General features: G+C 39.2%; 1 protein-coding gene across 1 annotated transcript; it reads left to right on the top strand.

The window, feature by feature from the left end:
• Positions 1-7,979: 7,979 nt before the first annotated feature.
• LOC132839639 (uncharacterized) lies at positions 7,980-13,621 on the top strand. Its single transcript, XM_060860725.1, has 15 exons — positions 7,980-8,299; positions 9,637-9,713; positions 9,825-9,890; positions 11,189-11,278; positions 11,377-11,475; positions 11,568-11,615; positions 11,693-11,773; positions 11,862-11,990; positions 12,112-12,161; positions 12,250-12,319; positions 12,422-12,508; positions 12,601-12,699; positions 12,789-12,869; positions 12,984-13,082; positions 13,212-13,621. Exons 1-15 carry the CDS (start codon positions 8,137-8,139, stop codon positions 13,350-13,352), a joined length of 1,380 nt encoding a protein of 459 aa, XP_060716708.1. The 5' UTR covers positions 7,980-8,136; the 3' UTR covers positions 13,353-13,621.
• Positions 13,622-14,706: the final 1,085 nt, after the last annotated feature.

Below are 14,706 nucleotides of genomic sequence, written 5' to 3'. Positions count from 1 at the left end.
AAGAAAGAAATCTAAAGGATTAAGAAAGTACATGGACTATTTAGGGAGTGTTTATATTGTGTGTATAGTTATATAGTGTGTGTGTGTGTGTGTGTGTGTTTGTGCAAGCATGTGTTCAGAAGTCCAAAACAAAATGTTTTCTAGATGACAAAGGTTATGAGGTAATCTCTCTCTCTCTTTCACTGTCTCTTTCTCTCTCTCTTTCACTCACTCACTCACTCACTCTCTCTCTCTCTCTCTCTCTCTCTCTCTCTTAGGCACACACACCCAGACCTAAGAGCACTGCCTCAAGCATATTGCCATAATTGCCCAAACAAACCGATCTCACCGCACACACACCACATTAAACACTCAGTCACAATGACAATGTCTCCAAGACTAGTCTGTGGAAGAACACCACACTGCCCCTGTGAGTCACTTCAATCATGATGGATCGTGTGTGTGTATGTGTGACGGTACTTCTACGGACAGTACTTATAAGGACAAGACACAAACTGTCCACACTATAATGGACAAGGAACATAAACACAATCTTTGAAGATAATGCCTGTGTTTGTTCAGAAATCGCTTAGATCAGCAGTTCTAGTCTTGTCTTGCCTCAGGACCCACATTTATTTTTTATTGCTAACAATTTACTCCCAGCTGTAATAGCTGCTAACATGTTTTCTTTCTTGTGACACAAACTGCACAACAATGTTTGTGAAAATATCCCATAAAGTTGCAGCAGTTAATTTAGCTGTAGTTAGAACTGTACCCTTACAGACTGCAAACAAACAATAATGAAAGTAAACACAAAGAGAACAAAATTTATGGATTGAAATTGTTTCTTAAGCAATGAAAACATATTAACGTGATGACGTTTTCTCTGAGCACATGCTCATGGAAGGAGGCTCCAGTGTCAGTGTTTTGTAACAGTCAGAAGTAAAAGCCAAACCTGTTAATGCTTTGCTGTTTCTCGATAAAGTAACAAGCTGAAAATTCCAAGAGAATGAAAGAAGAGTGGATGCTGAAAGAATGACTTAAAAACTCAAAGTCTTATATTCTTAGGACACTGTATACACAGGACCTCCTATTGCCTGAACCTTATATAATCAGGGTCCCTCAGATACCAAGGGTTCACAGGACCTTGCATACACAAGGTCCAATATTTTCAAGACCTTATCTAACCAGCATGCCTAGATTATAACATGCCCAGGATCCTACAAACTCAGGAACCCATATTCTCGGGAAATATGTATAAAGTCCTGTTAACCACACACCTTAAATAACCTGGGCCCCATATTCCCAGGACATTTAAATATTCAGTGTCCCATATTTTTTTAGAGCCATATAAACCCAGGGTCCCGTATTTTCAGGACCATATATACCCAGGATCACATATTCCTGAGACCTTAGATATTCAGTTTCCCATATTCCCAGGACCCAATATACAGTTTTGTATTCCTAGGACAAATGTATTCCTTGTATTTGTATTGTTTTGTATTCCTAGGACTCTATGCACTCAGGATCCAGTATTCCCAGGATGTAATATGAACAAGGTTCATTATTCATAGGATCTTATATTCCCAAGAACCTATTTTCTCAGGACCTTATACTGGATACTCACAGTCTCACATTCCATGGACCTTATATATTTGAGTTCTCATTTTCCCAGGATCTTATTTACCACAGTCTACCACAGTCCTTCGTCTGACATTATATACTCAGAAGCTTATATTTTGCCGAACCATTTATATCTAGGGACCCAATATCCCATTATATATCCAGCATTAATTATAGGATCAGAGGAGTATGGGAGCATGAAAATGTAAGGTCCTGAGAATATGTTTAGGGTCCTATTTACCAGGGCCTTACATACAGTGTATCCTATTTTCTGTGGCACGTATATACCTATAGTGCGATTTTATCCAGACCATACAGTATATACCTAAATTCTTGTATACCCATGGCACAATATTCCTAGAGTCCTATATCTCAATGGACCTAGATTCCAGGGACCTTATTTACCTAGCTTCCCATATTTTCAGAGCCGTATACAAACTTTAGTTGTCAGGGCCATAAATTTCTGCTGCATCCCTAATATATTAATACATACCTGAAACTGTGTTTATTAAGTAAGTCTTGAAATAGTTAATATTACTTGGAAAATATATTTTAAATGATGTCTTAAGAAATAACTTCTGATAACATCATGGTTTTTAATGAATTATATGGAACAGACATACAGGCATGTGGTGTGTCTATGTAGCTCTATTACTTGTACCTACCTGTGTAAGCTGCCTGTATCTCTGATCATCTCTGTCTAGGTCTGCTATGTTTCAGCAACTGAAGCCTGTATGAAGGGAAAATCTGTTTTTGTAAAGCCTACTTCAGTATCTTATACTAAAACCTTTGAACAGACAAGGAAGATAATGATTTTTACTATATTTCAGATTTCCATAATACAGTCATATAATAGGTTGAAGATGTAGCAACAACAGGGAAGCAACAGGATTATATTATAGGAATATTTATTTTCATACAATTTGATAGATTTTGCTGTAGTTGCTAGCTAGTTTATTGGCTGCTAATCTTGATTTGCAATAGCATGAGTTCTATAATTTCACAGTTGGTGTAAATTGTATGTGTGATGAAAGACAAGGCCTGATTTACAAAAACGTACTGTAGGAAGACAAATTGCTAAATTGGCCGCATTTAACACCCACATTTGCACGATAATACCTATGTGGACAACATAAAATTGCACAGGTCAGAAACAAAAAAAGTCTTTTGCAAATAATATATTGATGATAATCATGCTTGAGAAGTTATTTTAGTCATGACTGGATGTTAGGAAAGTTAAAAGGGAGGGTGTGGGTTTACTTTGGCTAAGCTACACCTGTTATGTTTTGCTAAACAAAACAAAACAACAAAAACAATGAAAAAAATAAACTCCTTAGATACTGTGGTCTTGTGTTTGGGTGTAAACATGCGTTCATGCTTGAATATTTTTATGTCCTCTAGAACAAAATATGACTCCTACAACCCTGGCTAATTCTACCCATTTGCTAATTTCCCCCATGTCCAGTGGGAGTTCGCCTACAATGTTTGCTAATACTGGAAAATGAGTGCAACACTGTCTTTATTGTGATTGTGAAAGAAACATGAAGAAAACTTTTAGCTGAAGTCTAGCGTTGTTATTGTCCAGCACTGGAAACAAAATGCTGAGATGATAATGTAGAATAATCATCAGGAAACTGTGTGAAGAAGATAAACATTCTGCCTGTCGCTTCTTTGGATCCTGTTATAGGCATAAACAAGAGCCATAAAATTCAACTAGCATACACTTTGCTGCACATCATTGAACTAGTAGATTGAAGTACTGAATTTTCACTTTTCAATTAAAAAAATGTTGCCAGATTGTACTAATGATCAAATTGCTGCAGCTTCACATCAATTAGCAAAGGGTTCGTTCCTTTCATACCAATGGGATTAATAACATCACAATATAGTGACCCAGAAGTCATTCCAAGAAGACATTTAAACATGTTAGCTTCTGTAGTTGGTGTGATCTGAGGCAAAATAAATGCACAAAAGATTTTAGATGAGATAGTTGTGTAATAGCAACATTAGCATTGGAACATTTTTAGCATGGTTACACTGAGTCATCACAGGAAGACTAGAAGACAGATAACATTTGCATTCACAAAGATGAAACAGATGTGAAACTTTGCTGTTTCTTGGCAAGATTATTGGATTGTTGATCTGGACATCTATGTGTCTTAGTACTTTGTGGATTTCTAGTGCAAAATTAGTGCAAACAATTTTTGTGTGATTCTTGTTTGACAAAAAGTGCTGAGTTTATATAAAAAGATCTTTCTGAAAAGATTTCTCTGAATAATCCTCTCTGCTACTAAACACTTTCTGGCTGTTAGATACAAAATCACACTAATCGCTCTCATCGCTAACTAGCAGCATATTAGCTAGCTACTGAATAGGCAAAAACAACTCAAATTTCTAATGTTCTTTTTTGTAGACTCTTTCTGTTATATATTTACAGTATTTGAGATACAGCCAGACTACTGACTAATTTTATGGATGCCACGTTGATCCTTATTTTGGCTAGATAACATTTGACTAGACAACATTTTTCTAAGGGCATGTTTGCCTGTTTTTTTACAGAACCCATTGTCTACTCATGTTGAGATAAGTATTGTGCTTGGAGAACTGCATTGTATCTGCACCTTGGGATGCATGGCTTGAACACGCCAGCCCTTTTGTATTCGTCTACTACCTGATAAAAATCTCTCTGGAACTGCAGGAAATGCTGAGAACAATGACCCTTATAAATCTGTGCAGCCTGAGAATAACGATTGCTGGATTAAAATACAGCAGGAAAGAAAGACTAGACATAACTGTAACACAAATAAGGACCATAAAGTTTTTATGAAAAATGCTTTTGCAAACAAGTGCTGCAAATGAATCCCAGCTTTTTGGACTAAACAGTTCTATAGCATTGACTCATGATGTCTTTGGTTTCTCTGAGGAAACTTTAAAGAATTACTACATGTCTTGCTGCCCATCTGCCTGTTTGTCTGGAAACTTCCACCGATGAAATTTCCCTTTCCACCTAACTGTCCATTTGTCTGAACAACTGTCTGTCTGTCTGTCTGTCAGCAAACATTTACCTATAAAATTGCCTATTCCATCTGACTGCCTCATTTTCTGTCCAACTCTTCGCTTGTCTTTTTGTTCAGCTGTCAGCTTTTTATAACATTCTGCTTAGAATTGACCTGTTCCTCTAATCTGCTCATCTGCCTGTCCTTCTGTCTGTCTGTAGCATTCCGCTTCCTAAAATTACCTGTCCATCTGCCTTTCATTCAGCTTCCTGTTCATCAAACTGTCTGTCAATTGCTCTGCTCTGTCTCTCTGTCTGTCTGTCTCTGTCTATAAACCATCTGTATTATCAGACAGCGCATTTTATTACCACCATTCTGTTGATTACATCATATAATGTTGGTGTTACATCATGTCAGAGTTGTATGGTGGTTACGGTGTTTATGACATTTACAGAATTGAGTAACGTGTTTGGTATTCGCAGGCCGAGGCAGTAAATGCTGTCACATGCTGAGAAGGTAAAATGACCTTCTTTTGGCATCTAATGTCCCTTTTCCACCAAGGCAGTTTGAGTGCTGGTCCAGAGCCAGAGCCTAATTTAAAATCAGTTCTTTCTTTTTCGACACCCAAAAACACCGGCTCTGAACCAGGAAAAGTGGTTCTTAAGTAGCACCAAAACATTGCTGCTCTAGACTTAAGAACCACTTGCATCAGGGGCTGGGGGCGGGGTTACTGTGACCAACAAGACAAAAGAGAACGTCGTTAGCGCCATTTTAAATAATTTTAAATCAGGATTCACAGCGTTTGGATGCCAATGTAGGTTCGCAAAGCCATTCGCATTAACAGTAAAGCAACATCCGCCATTTTTGATGTTGTGTTTGCCGCTGCTGTGCTAACATTGCTGTATAACGTTGTATACAGTGACGTAAGACTTCTCTCTGTGATGGCTCTCTAGCACATGGAAAGGCAAACTGGTTCTTAAAAGACTCGCCAGTGGAACCAAATTCAAACCAGTACTCTGAACCAGCACCCGGTTCTTTCTGGTGGAAAGGGGCATAAGTGTAGAAGGAACAATTTACTCTGTGTGTGTGTGTGTGTGTGTGTGTGTGTGTGTGTGTGTGTGTGTGTGTGTGTGTGTGTCTGTGTGTGTGTCTGTGTGTCTGTGTGTGTGTGTGAGACTCAATTCTGTCAGCCTTTTTGTCTGTCTGCCCATTTATTTTTTGTTGTCTCTCTCAGATCATTTGTCTGTCTGTGTACTGCATGTTTTATTGCCTTTTTCTTAATTAGCAAAAGTTTTATGACATTTTATGAGTGTGTGTGTGTGTGTGTGTGTGTGTGTGTGGAATATCAATCGCATGTTGTAGCCTGCAGTTTTCTCTCTGTGCCATTAAGATAGAATTATTATAAGAAATGAATTGTCTTAAATGAAAATGAGAAATGAATGTCTGAAGTTGTATGGAGTTACAAACATTCAGTTACACAATCTTTGATTTATTTTGTGACCGTTTAGCTTAACTTATTGTACTAAATCTTATCTACTTATCTGATTTAAGGTTTGTTTTGTAATGAAACTTCATTAACTTCTTGATTTTTGTGTGTTTGCATTTGGTCAAACATTTTGCATAAGGTCAGAGGTCATTTACAGACACATAGCTTACACCCACACACCCACACACACCCACACACACCCACACACACCCACCCACACACACACACACCCACACCCACACACAACCACACACACACACAACCACACACACACACACACACTTACTTTCTTTCCTGGTGACTCAGAGCAACAAGTTAAGACACAAACATTTGGCTTCCGGAACAAGGAGGCCGACGTGAAAACACACACACACACACACACACACACACACACACACACACACACACTTTTTGTCAGGATGTGTAGAGCATTGGGAACAAATAATTACAAATAATTAATAATTTAATAATTAATTTAAAAAATAATAATTAATTAAAATAATTAAAAATAATAATTAATTTTATTCAAAAGCATGAGTAAAATAAATAGATAAAAAAAACCTTAGTATAGTACTAAACTCACAAGTTTACTCACGCTTTGGAAAATAAGACCAAGGTGCGGGAATTCCGAATCTCTCCAGCGAGTCAGATCATTCGACTCAGCTCACAAAAAAAACTCGACTCTTTTATTTTATTGCAATTCTGTCGTCTAGTGGGGGAAAAATTGCTATACTTTTAACTATGATATAGGTCGTATATAATTATGAAGGGGGATTATTTTCTATATCTACATAATAATAATAATATGATGAAGACAAACGGCTCGTATATATGACTCCAATCTTTTTAAAGAGCCGACTCTTCCCCGAGAAACTGTTTATTGGCTCCATCTGCTGGTTAATAAAGGAAGTAAAAGAATGTATTTATTTAATATACATTACTTAGAATTTTTAATTAAATACAGGCATCTTTAATTATTAACCCCCCAGCGACCCCCCCTAAATAAATAAACTAAACATAAAAATAAAAACACTATAATGAGGGTGTTGTTGTGTTTGGTAAGGATCACTGACCACAATTTAACCAAATACAAAGTATTTCCATTTATTAATTTGTGTTTGTGTGTTTTTTCATTGGTTGTTGCGTTAACTCTTACCCAGATAGTGCTATTTTCTGATTGGTTATTGTGTAGCCTCTTTTTGTGATTGGCTGATAAGTGTCAGGCTCGACTAAGAACTCCAGGGGAGACGCGCTTGATTCCTGCCCGGTTCCATAGAGACAGCGGTGCGGACTGAGACATTTTGGGCGCTGCGGCTTATTAAATATATGATAAGTAGTCAAAAAGTTTTTCTGCGTGATAAATGCGATGTGTGGCGGGAGAGCGTGACAAAAGACCCAAATGAGTGACTGTCACGCTCAATGCGTGACACTTGATAGCCCTGTAGTAATGCATTACAATAGTCCAGTCTAGAGGTCATGAAAGCATGAACAAGCTTCTCAGCATCAGATACAGATAGGATGTTTCTCAGCTTGGCAATATTTCTAAGGTGGAAGAAGGCTGTTGCTGTCTAATATAACAACCGGGTCTTTCACTGTTGAGCTAGTAGTAACCGTTGAATTTTGAGAGCTTCTGTGTACTGGCTTTTGGACCGATAAGTTGTATTTCTGTCGCCCCTTCCAATATGGCGGACGCGTTGACGTGCCTGCATAGATTTCAACAGCGGCTACTGCGCCCTCTACTGCTTCCTAATACGGCAAGCTATGACAACCAAGGGTATTTATTAATCAGTAATTATCGCAAGCATTTTATTTAAACACATTCTTAATACATCATTGTCTTAATTAATGCATATACAAAACATGAAGATAAATATATTTGTGAATATAAATGTACAAAACGCTGTTGTTTTTTAAATGTACCGCGTCATCATTTGGAACGCGCCGTGGGTATAAAAGCTGTAACAGCGACGGGAACAGCGATAGTGTGGATTGTCTGAAGACAAGAGACAAAGCGAGGAGAAACAACGAAGCAAAGCGACGAGGAACCGAGAGATGCTGCACATGAAGACGTTTCTTTCCGGCCGGAGTAGCGGCACAGTCCGGGGCCTGGCCTGCGCCGCCGGACTGATCGCGCTCACCACCGCGGGATACTGCGCGTATCGCAGGCTGAAGAGGATCAGCGACCTTCGAGCTCCTGAACGGGAAGCTGCTCAAGGTATGTTAAAAACTAATGACTTTACTCAGGTACAGCGGACAAACAGGAATAAATCCGGCGTGTAGTTTAGCTAACAGCTGTAGTTTAGCTAACAAGTTTAGCCGAAAGCTAACGCGCGTAGCCGAGCTAACATTAGCACGCGATGCTAACTGGCTCATATCAGGAGGATTTTAAAGTATAAAAGTGATTATTGTGTTAAAAAACACACATTCAGACTCAAAACATAATGATTTTTACACTTTAAATCATTTTAAATAATCAAGGAATGGGTGGTGACACGAAGCCTGAAAATGAAACAGGGTTAATGTTATAATTATTATAAATGTTGTTGTTGTTATTAGTTTTATTATTAATCACTAATCACAGATCTTCTGTTGTCTTTTTATCTACACAACTTCACCTCATTTGGGTTCATGACCGTGTTTTCAATTGTTGTTGTTGTTGTTGTTGTTATCTGACTGTTGTTGTTGTTGTTATCTGACTGTTGTTGTTGTTGTTGTTGTTATCTGATTGTTGTTGTTGTTGTTATCTGACGTTGTTGTTGTTATCTGACTTGTTGTTGTTGTTGTTATCTGACGTTGTTGTTGTTATCTGACTTGTTGTTGTTGTTGTTATCTGACTTGTTGTTGTTGTTATCTGACTTGTTGTTGTTGTTGTTATCTGACTTGTTGTTGTTGTTGTTGTTATCTGACTTGTTGTTGTTGTTATCTGACTGTTGTTGTTGGCGTTGTTATTTGCAGGGACTCTTATTATTATTATTAATCATTGGGGAGATCGAGCTGGTTAAAATGAAGTGAATGTTTTGTGTTTTGCATAAGTTTTACTCACCAAAATCCATTTATGAACTATTGTTGTTGGCGTTGTTATTTGATTGTTGTTGGCTTTATTTGACAACAATAATCAAGGAAACGGCGGTGACACGAAGCCTGAAAACGAAGTGGGGTTACTGTTATAATTATTTGAAATGTTGTTGTTAGTTTTATTATTAATCATAATAATAACAATATTATAACAAATATTATTTGTATTATTATTATTATTATTATTATTATTATTATTCAAATTGTTTATTTCCCTTCCTCTTAAATAAGACTTGTTTCTCGTTAATCAGTAATAACACTGTTCCAGTTGGCAGCGTTGTCAGAGCTGCTGTTACAGACAATTAAACAGGTTTGAGAATGAAACAGCGCTATGGTCTGCTAGAGATCATAAAGACATGAAGTTGATGAAAGAGTGTTGCTTTCAGATCTCCATGACAACCTGGTTTATGCTCATCGGTAAATAAACAGGGACATGAGTAAATATTGATGTGGTTAAATGTGTAAAATGTTTTACAGGATCTGTTTTAGGTGTTGATGTAGAGGAAGTTCTCGTATGCACCGAAGAAGTCCCTCAGACATCAGCTGTTGTCCTGGTAATTTTATATTTCTGTTATTTTTAGTGTATTTTTTTTTTTTAAGTTTAATTTGCACAAAACAGCTTTAATAAGAAGCAAACATAGAATAAATCTTTGTGCTTTATTCAGGTCACTGAGACAAATCCCCAGCTCCTGGACACCAGCCTTGACCCTGAGAAGTCAGCTGTCATTCTGGTAATTTTATATTTCGATAATTTCAGTGTAACGTTTCCCAAACCTTTTGTCAGTTGAGCCCCTTCTACCTAAATTATTTAGCTTGCGTACTCTTGGAGATATCGAGCTGGTTAAAAGGAAGTGAATGCTTTGCTTTTTTTATTCCTCACTGGATAATTGTCCTCTTGGCATTTTATTTTACACGTGATGTATTAGAGACAGTTTTAAAGATGATGCTTGTAGCCACTGAGAATGTTTGATTTAGTTTGCAGTAGTGTTAATTTCGTCACCTATTTTTAATTTAGTCTTAGTCTTGTGCCAAATGTCCTTGTTAGTTTTAGTCATATTTAGTCATTCACATATCTTTTTTTTGTTGGTCGTCTAAAAGTCTTTTAATTTTAGTCTAGTTTTAGTCAAAAAATTGTAGTCTTTTTTTAAAATAACACATTATTACTGAGATTATTACTGATAAACATTTCAGTAAAAAAAGTGTTTCACATCTCAAACATTGTTTAAATGTCTTAATTACCTGACAAAATACACTTGTTGAATGATTTTTGTTGAATGCAAATGTTAAACGTGTCTGGTTTTCAATTTCTGATTTAGGAGACACATTCACAAATGATGAACCTGTTCTGAAGAGTATTTTATTTTAACCAACACAATTCAAAAGCTGGGGCCCAACAGACTCCGAAAAGTATCAGTGAGAAGTTGAGAACACTCGTTTAAACAGTGCATACACTCGAACTTGACTGCACATCACATTATTTACTTTATTGATACTGCTTTTAATCGTAATGCAAAGACATAAGTGGTCATGTACAATAAAAGAGCCTGCGCAGCGACAGGAAATATAATTTAAGACAAAAAGCCTAGATGGTGGACTTGCGCTCAGGATTTTTTATTTATTTATTTTTGAGCGGCGTCTGAACGAAGGTGTAACAGCTGATGAAAAAGCAGAGACAATTGTAGACGAAAACGAAGAGAGATTTTATCTTAGTTTTTATTTTATACAAAACATTTTCGTCTCGTCTTTTTTCGTCAACAATAATGCATGTTAATTTAGTCTTAGTCGGCGTTTTTGGACAGTGGTGCAGTCTTGTCATCGTCTCGTCTTAGTCATGAAAAAAAAAGGTTGTTGACGAACATATTTTGTCTCGTCTGACGAAATTAACACTAGTTTGCAGTAATTTACATTTACAGTAGCTCTCACATGCAAAGAACCCACTGAAGTCGTATCACATGACGTGACCCATTTAATCAACTCGTAATGGTTTCAATTTATTTGTAAGAGTCACGGTGTGATGTTTGTCCTGCAGCTCTCACATCACCATGGCACACGTCAGCTGCACCCTGCCTGGCAGAACATCCAGTTCCTCTCCTCACAGTCCTGCAGCTTCGTCTCTGAGGTATTGTTCTCGTGTCTGTGCTCAGCGTAGCAGCAGATAAATAAGTGTTCCCTCTTGTTCTCATGCTGTAGTCTGTGGTGTTGTGTTTCGGTCACTAGTCCCTGGAGGTACACAGGTACATCGCGTGCTTGGTGAGAGGTCCAGAAGTCCTGCTGTGGTGGATCACCACCACCACCAAAATGTCCAGCAATCACTGGGTAACAGCAGTCTCCTTTTTGTGTTACGAAACATTAATCGTGTACAGACGAGCGATTGAGTAACAGGCAGTTGTTGGTGTTGTTATTTGCAGGGAGCCTTTAACGCCACCACTCGGGAGAACTCGATCACCTGCATACAGGTAAGATCTTGATTGTTGTAGCACCACAAAGCTTTAGTAAGTACAAAAACTCAATTTTCTGCATTTTCTCTCAAAAGCGAGTCTGCGGGAGCGTGAGAGCGCTGGTGTCCTGCCATCACGAGGAGACGACCATCCACGTGCCGTTCGAGGATGGCGAGGTAAATTCGTTACGCCACCCGGTACTTCGTAAAGTTCGTCTCTGTTACGTTTGTTCGCACTGGCCTTGTTTTGCGTTTTCGTTCACAGCAAACCATTTACCAGGTGAGTCGCTCGTACCTTCGCGTGGACGTGGACGGTCAGGTGGACATGTCCCATGAGGAGGAAGGAAGTTTCTTCACTCCTCATGCTGACATTGACGTTCAGTCAGAATTTGAGGTAATTCAGTGTCTCGGGCTTGATATACAGTACAGCTGCATTGGGGGGAGGGGGTCCATAACGTGGATAAACGTACGTTCTCTGTGGTGTTTGATGATCCAATGCTGGTTTCTCACTGCAGGAAAGTGACGTGGAACTTCCACCTGAGGAGCAGGAGGTGCCCTTCATCAGGTAGGTTCGTCTTCACGTTTTAACTGTGTCTCAAGTAAAAGTAACAAAGCAGTCTGGTTAATTTAATCACGGTGGTGTTTTTTTTTAGCTTGTACCTCACAGGCCGTGGCATCACAGACCTCGTCCTGAAGCTGCCTGCCGTCCGCGAGGCGTTCTCTGTGAGTCTTTACTCGTGTAGTTTCTCTGAAGACTCCACAAATTACCCCACAAGCAAGTTCCAGACTGTCTCGACTCATGTGGTGCGTTTATGTCCTGTTTAGAGGATGATGGCCAGCATCCATAACAAGAACTTCTTGTACGTGGCTGGCAAGCAGATCTTGATGCGTCTGGCAACAGCCAACAAACAGGTGAGTGCCGATTTGTACCCGGTTACGTCTCATACTCGTGCAGCGTCGGCTGAGGAGACAAGGCAGTGACCGGGTGTCTCCTTTCCGTACAGGATCCGCGCGGCGTACAGAGGGCATACGACGAGGTGATCCGATTCCTGAGAGAGCCTTCCTATCAGGAAACGATCGAGGCGGAGGTGCTCGATGCTCAGGTAAGCTTGGAAGTAACCGTCACTAACTATAAAGCATTTTTAGTTTTAGTCTTTACTTGTAAATCTAATCTAAATTCTCCCCCGTCCAGCTGTACCACTTCAACCTGCTGGACGTGTTCTTCGAACTCGTCTTCTTCAGCTGCTTAATCAACGGCTTGCCGCCTGAAGCTGTAAGTGTCTCGTCAGCGGTTCCAAAAGGGAAAACTCGAATGAATGTTTCTCTCCTAGATGTGGGTGGAAATAACGTCACGTAACGTCACGATTGTTGTTTTTCTTCTCTACAGTTGGACGGGGGATTCTTGCAGCATGTGTTCGATATGAACAGCCAGTGGGACGTGGACATCAGGGAGCCTGAAGCAGAGCAGCTCTTTTTGCTGCTTTCCGTAAGTGAAGTTTTTTCAAACACCATTATACATGTTAAGGAATCTGCTTTAAATTTCAGTGTTTCTGTGATCTGTTTCAAAACATAATGCTATAAATGTGTGTGTGTGTGTGTGTGTGTGTGTGTACAGTTAAAGCTGACAATGCTGCTTGAGGAACTTTTCTCGCAGCCTCTGGACCTGTACAGTGACCCAGCAGCTTTAGCCACCGCGGTGCAACGACTGGTGAAGGAGCGTGTGCAGGAGATGCTGAAGGCCATGGAGGGAGTCTGAGCAACACCACACTCCTCTGGCGCACACACACACACACACACACACACCTCTGTCCCTGTTTTCTTTCCCTTTCTTTCTCTTTCTCTTCATTTCTACTTTCTCTACAGGTAAGTACTTATTACGCTGTCTTACTGTGTACACATTTAAACATGTCTTTCTTTTCTTCTCTCCCTGAGCAGCTACACAATACACAACATCGACGGCCTGGCCTCTAACAACACCACCTGTTAGTTTGCTCTCCGACTGCACAAACACCTGCAGCTCCAACACCAGTATCCTTCTTTTTTCTAGTTAATCTTAGTATAGATTTTATAAGATTTTTCTTAGTATAGTATAATATTTATTAACGTTTTTGTATTCTATTTATTAAGATTTTAGTATTCCATTTATTAGATATTTAAGGTTTTTTGTATTTTTGTATCTTTAATCGAATTTTTTAATGTTTTTATTACAGATTTTTTAAGTGTATTTTATATGTATTTAATTATATTCTAATAAAAAAAATTTTAGCATATATTTCAGGCTTCGTTGTGATCATTTACAACACTGCTTAAGTTCATGAGGCGCATGTGGAGGGGAACCAGGCGATCACGAACTACAAGACAGCTTCACCTGCCTGTGATAGTGACGTTTCCCTCCCAGATGCACTGAACAATTTCTGCCCTCGGTTTGAGGTGCAGAACAACATTGTGTAAAGGAAGACCATCCCTCCCCCCAACGATACGGTACTCTGTCTATCCACGGCCGACGTGAGCAGAGTTAATCCATGGAAGGCTGCTGGACCAGACCACGTTCCTGGCAGGGTGCTCAAGGAATGTGCAGAACAGAGAGCATCGTGAGCAGCTGCATCACTGTCTGGTTTGGGAATTGCACCATCTCGGATCGCAAGACACTGCAGCGGATAGTGAGGACAGCTGGGAAAATCGTTGGGAGTCTCTTTCCTCTCTCACGGACATTTACACTACACGTTGCATCTGCAAAGCTAACAGCATTGTGGATGACCTCACACACACTCTTCTCCATCCTGCCGTCTGGGCATGCGGGCCCTCACGACCAGACTGCGTAACAGTTTCTTACCACAAGCCATCAGACTCCTCAGTGACTAAACTGAACTGTAAAGAGCACAATACACACACATGCACACGTATGGACTGAGCTGCACCAAATACAGTTTTACAAATATACATCCACGTCTACATCACCATCCATTTTAAACTGTTTAATTACTGTTTTGCACATTTTCATTACAATACATCATACAACTGCTGATATTATATTAAGTGTTCATACAGTATGTAATCTGGTCAGCACTGCTTTTGTCTTGCACCAGGTTGCACAGATTGCACTTTATGTG

The sequence above is a fragment of the Tachysurus vachellii genome, chromosome 24 (assembly GCF_030014155.1).
Source record: "Tachysurus vachellii isolate PV-2020 chromosome 24, HZAU_Pvac_v1, whole genome shotgun sequence".
NCBI classification, from domain to species: domain Eukaryota; kingdom Metazoa; phylum Chordata; class Actinopteri; order Siluriformes; family Bagridae; genus Tachysurus; species Tachysurus vachellii.
Note: the sequence above shows the minus strand (reverse complement) of the source record. Positions and strands in the feature narration are given on the sequence as shown.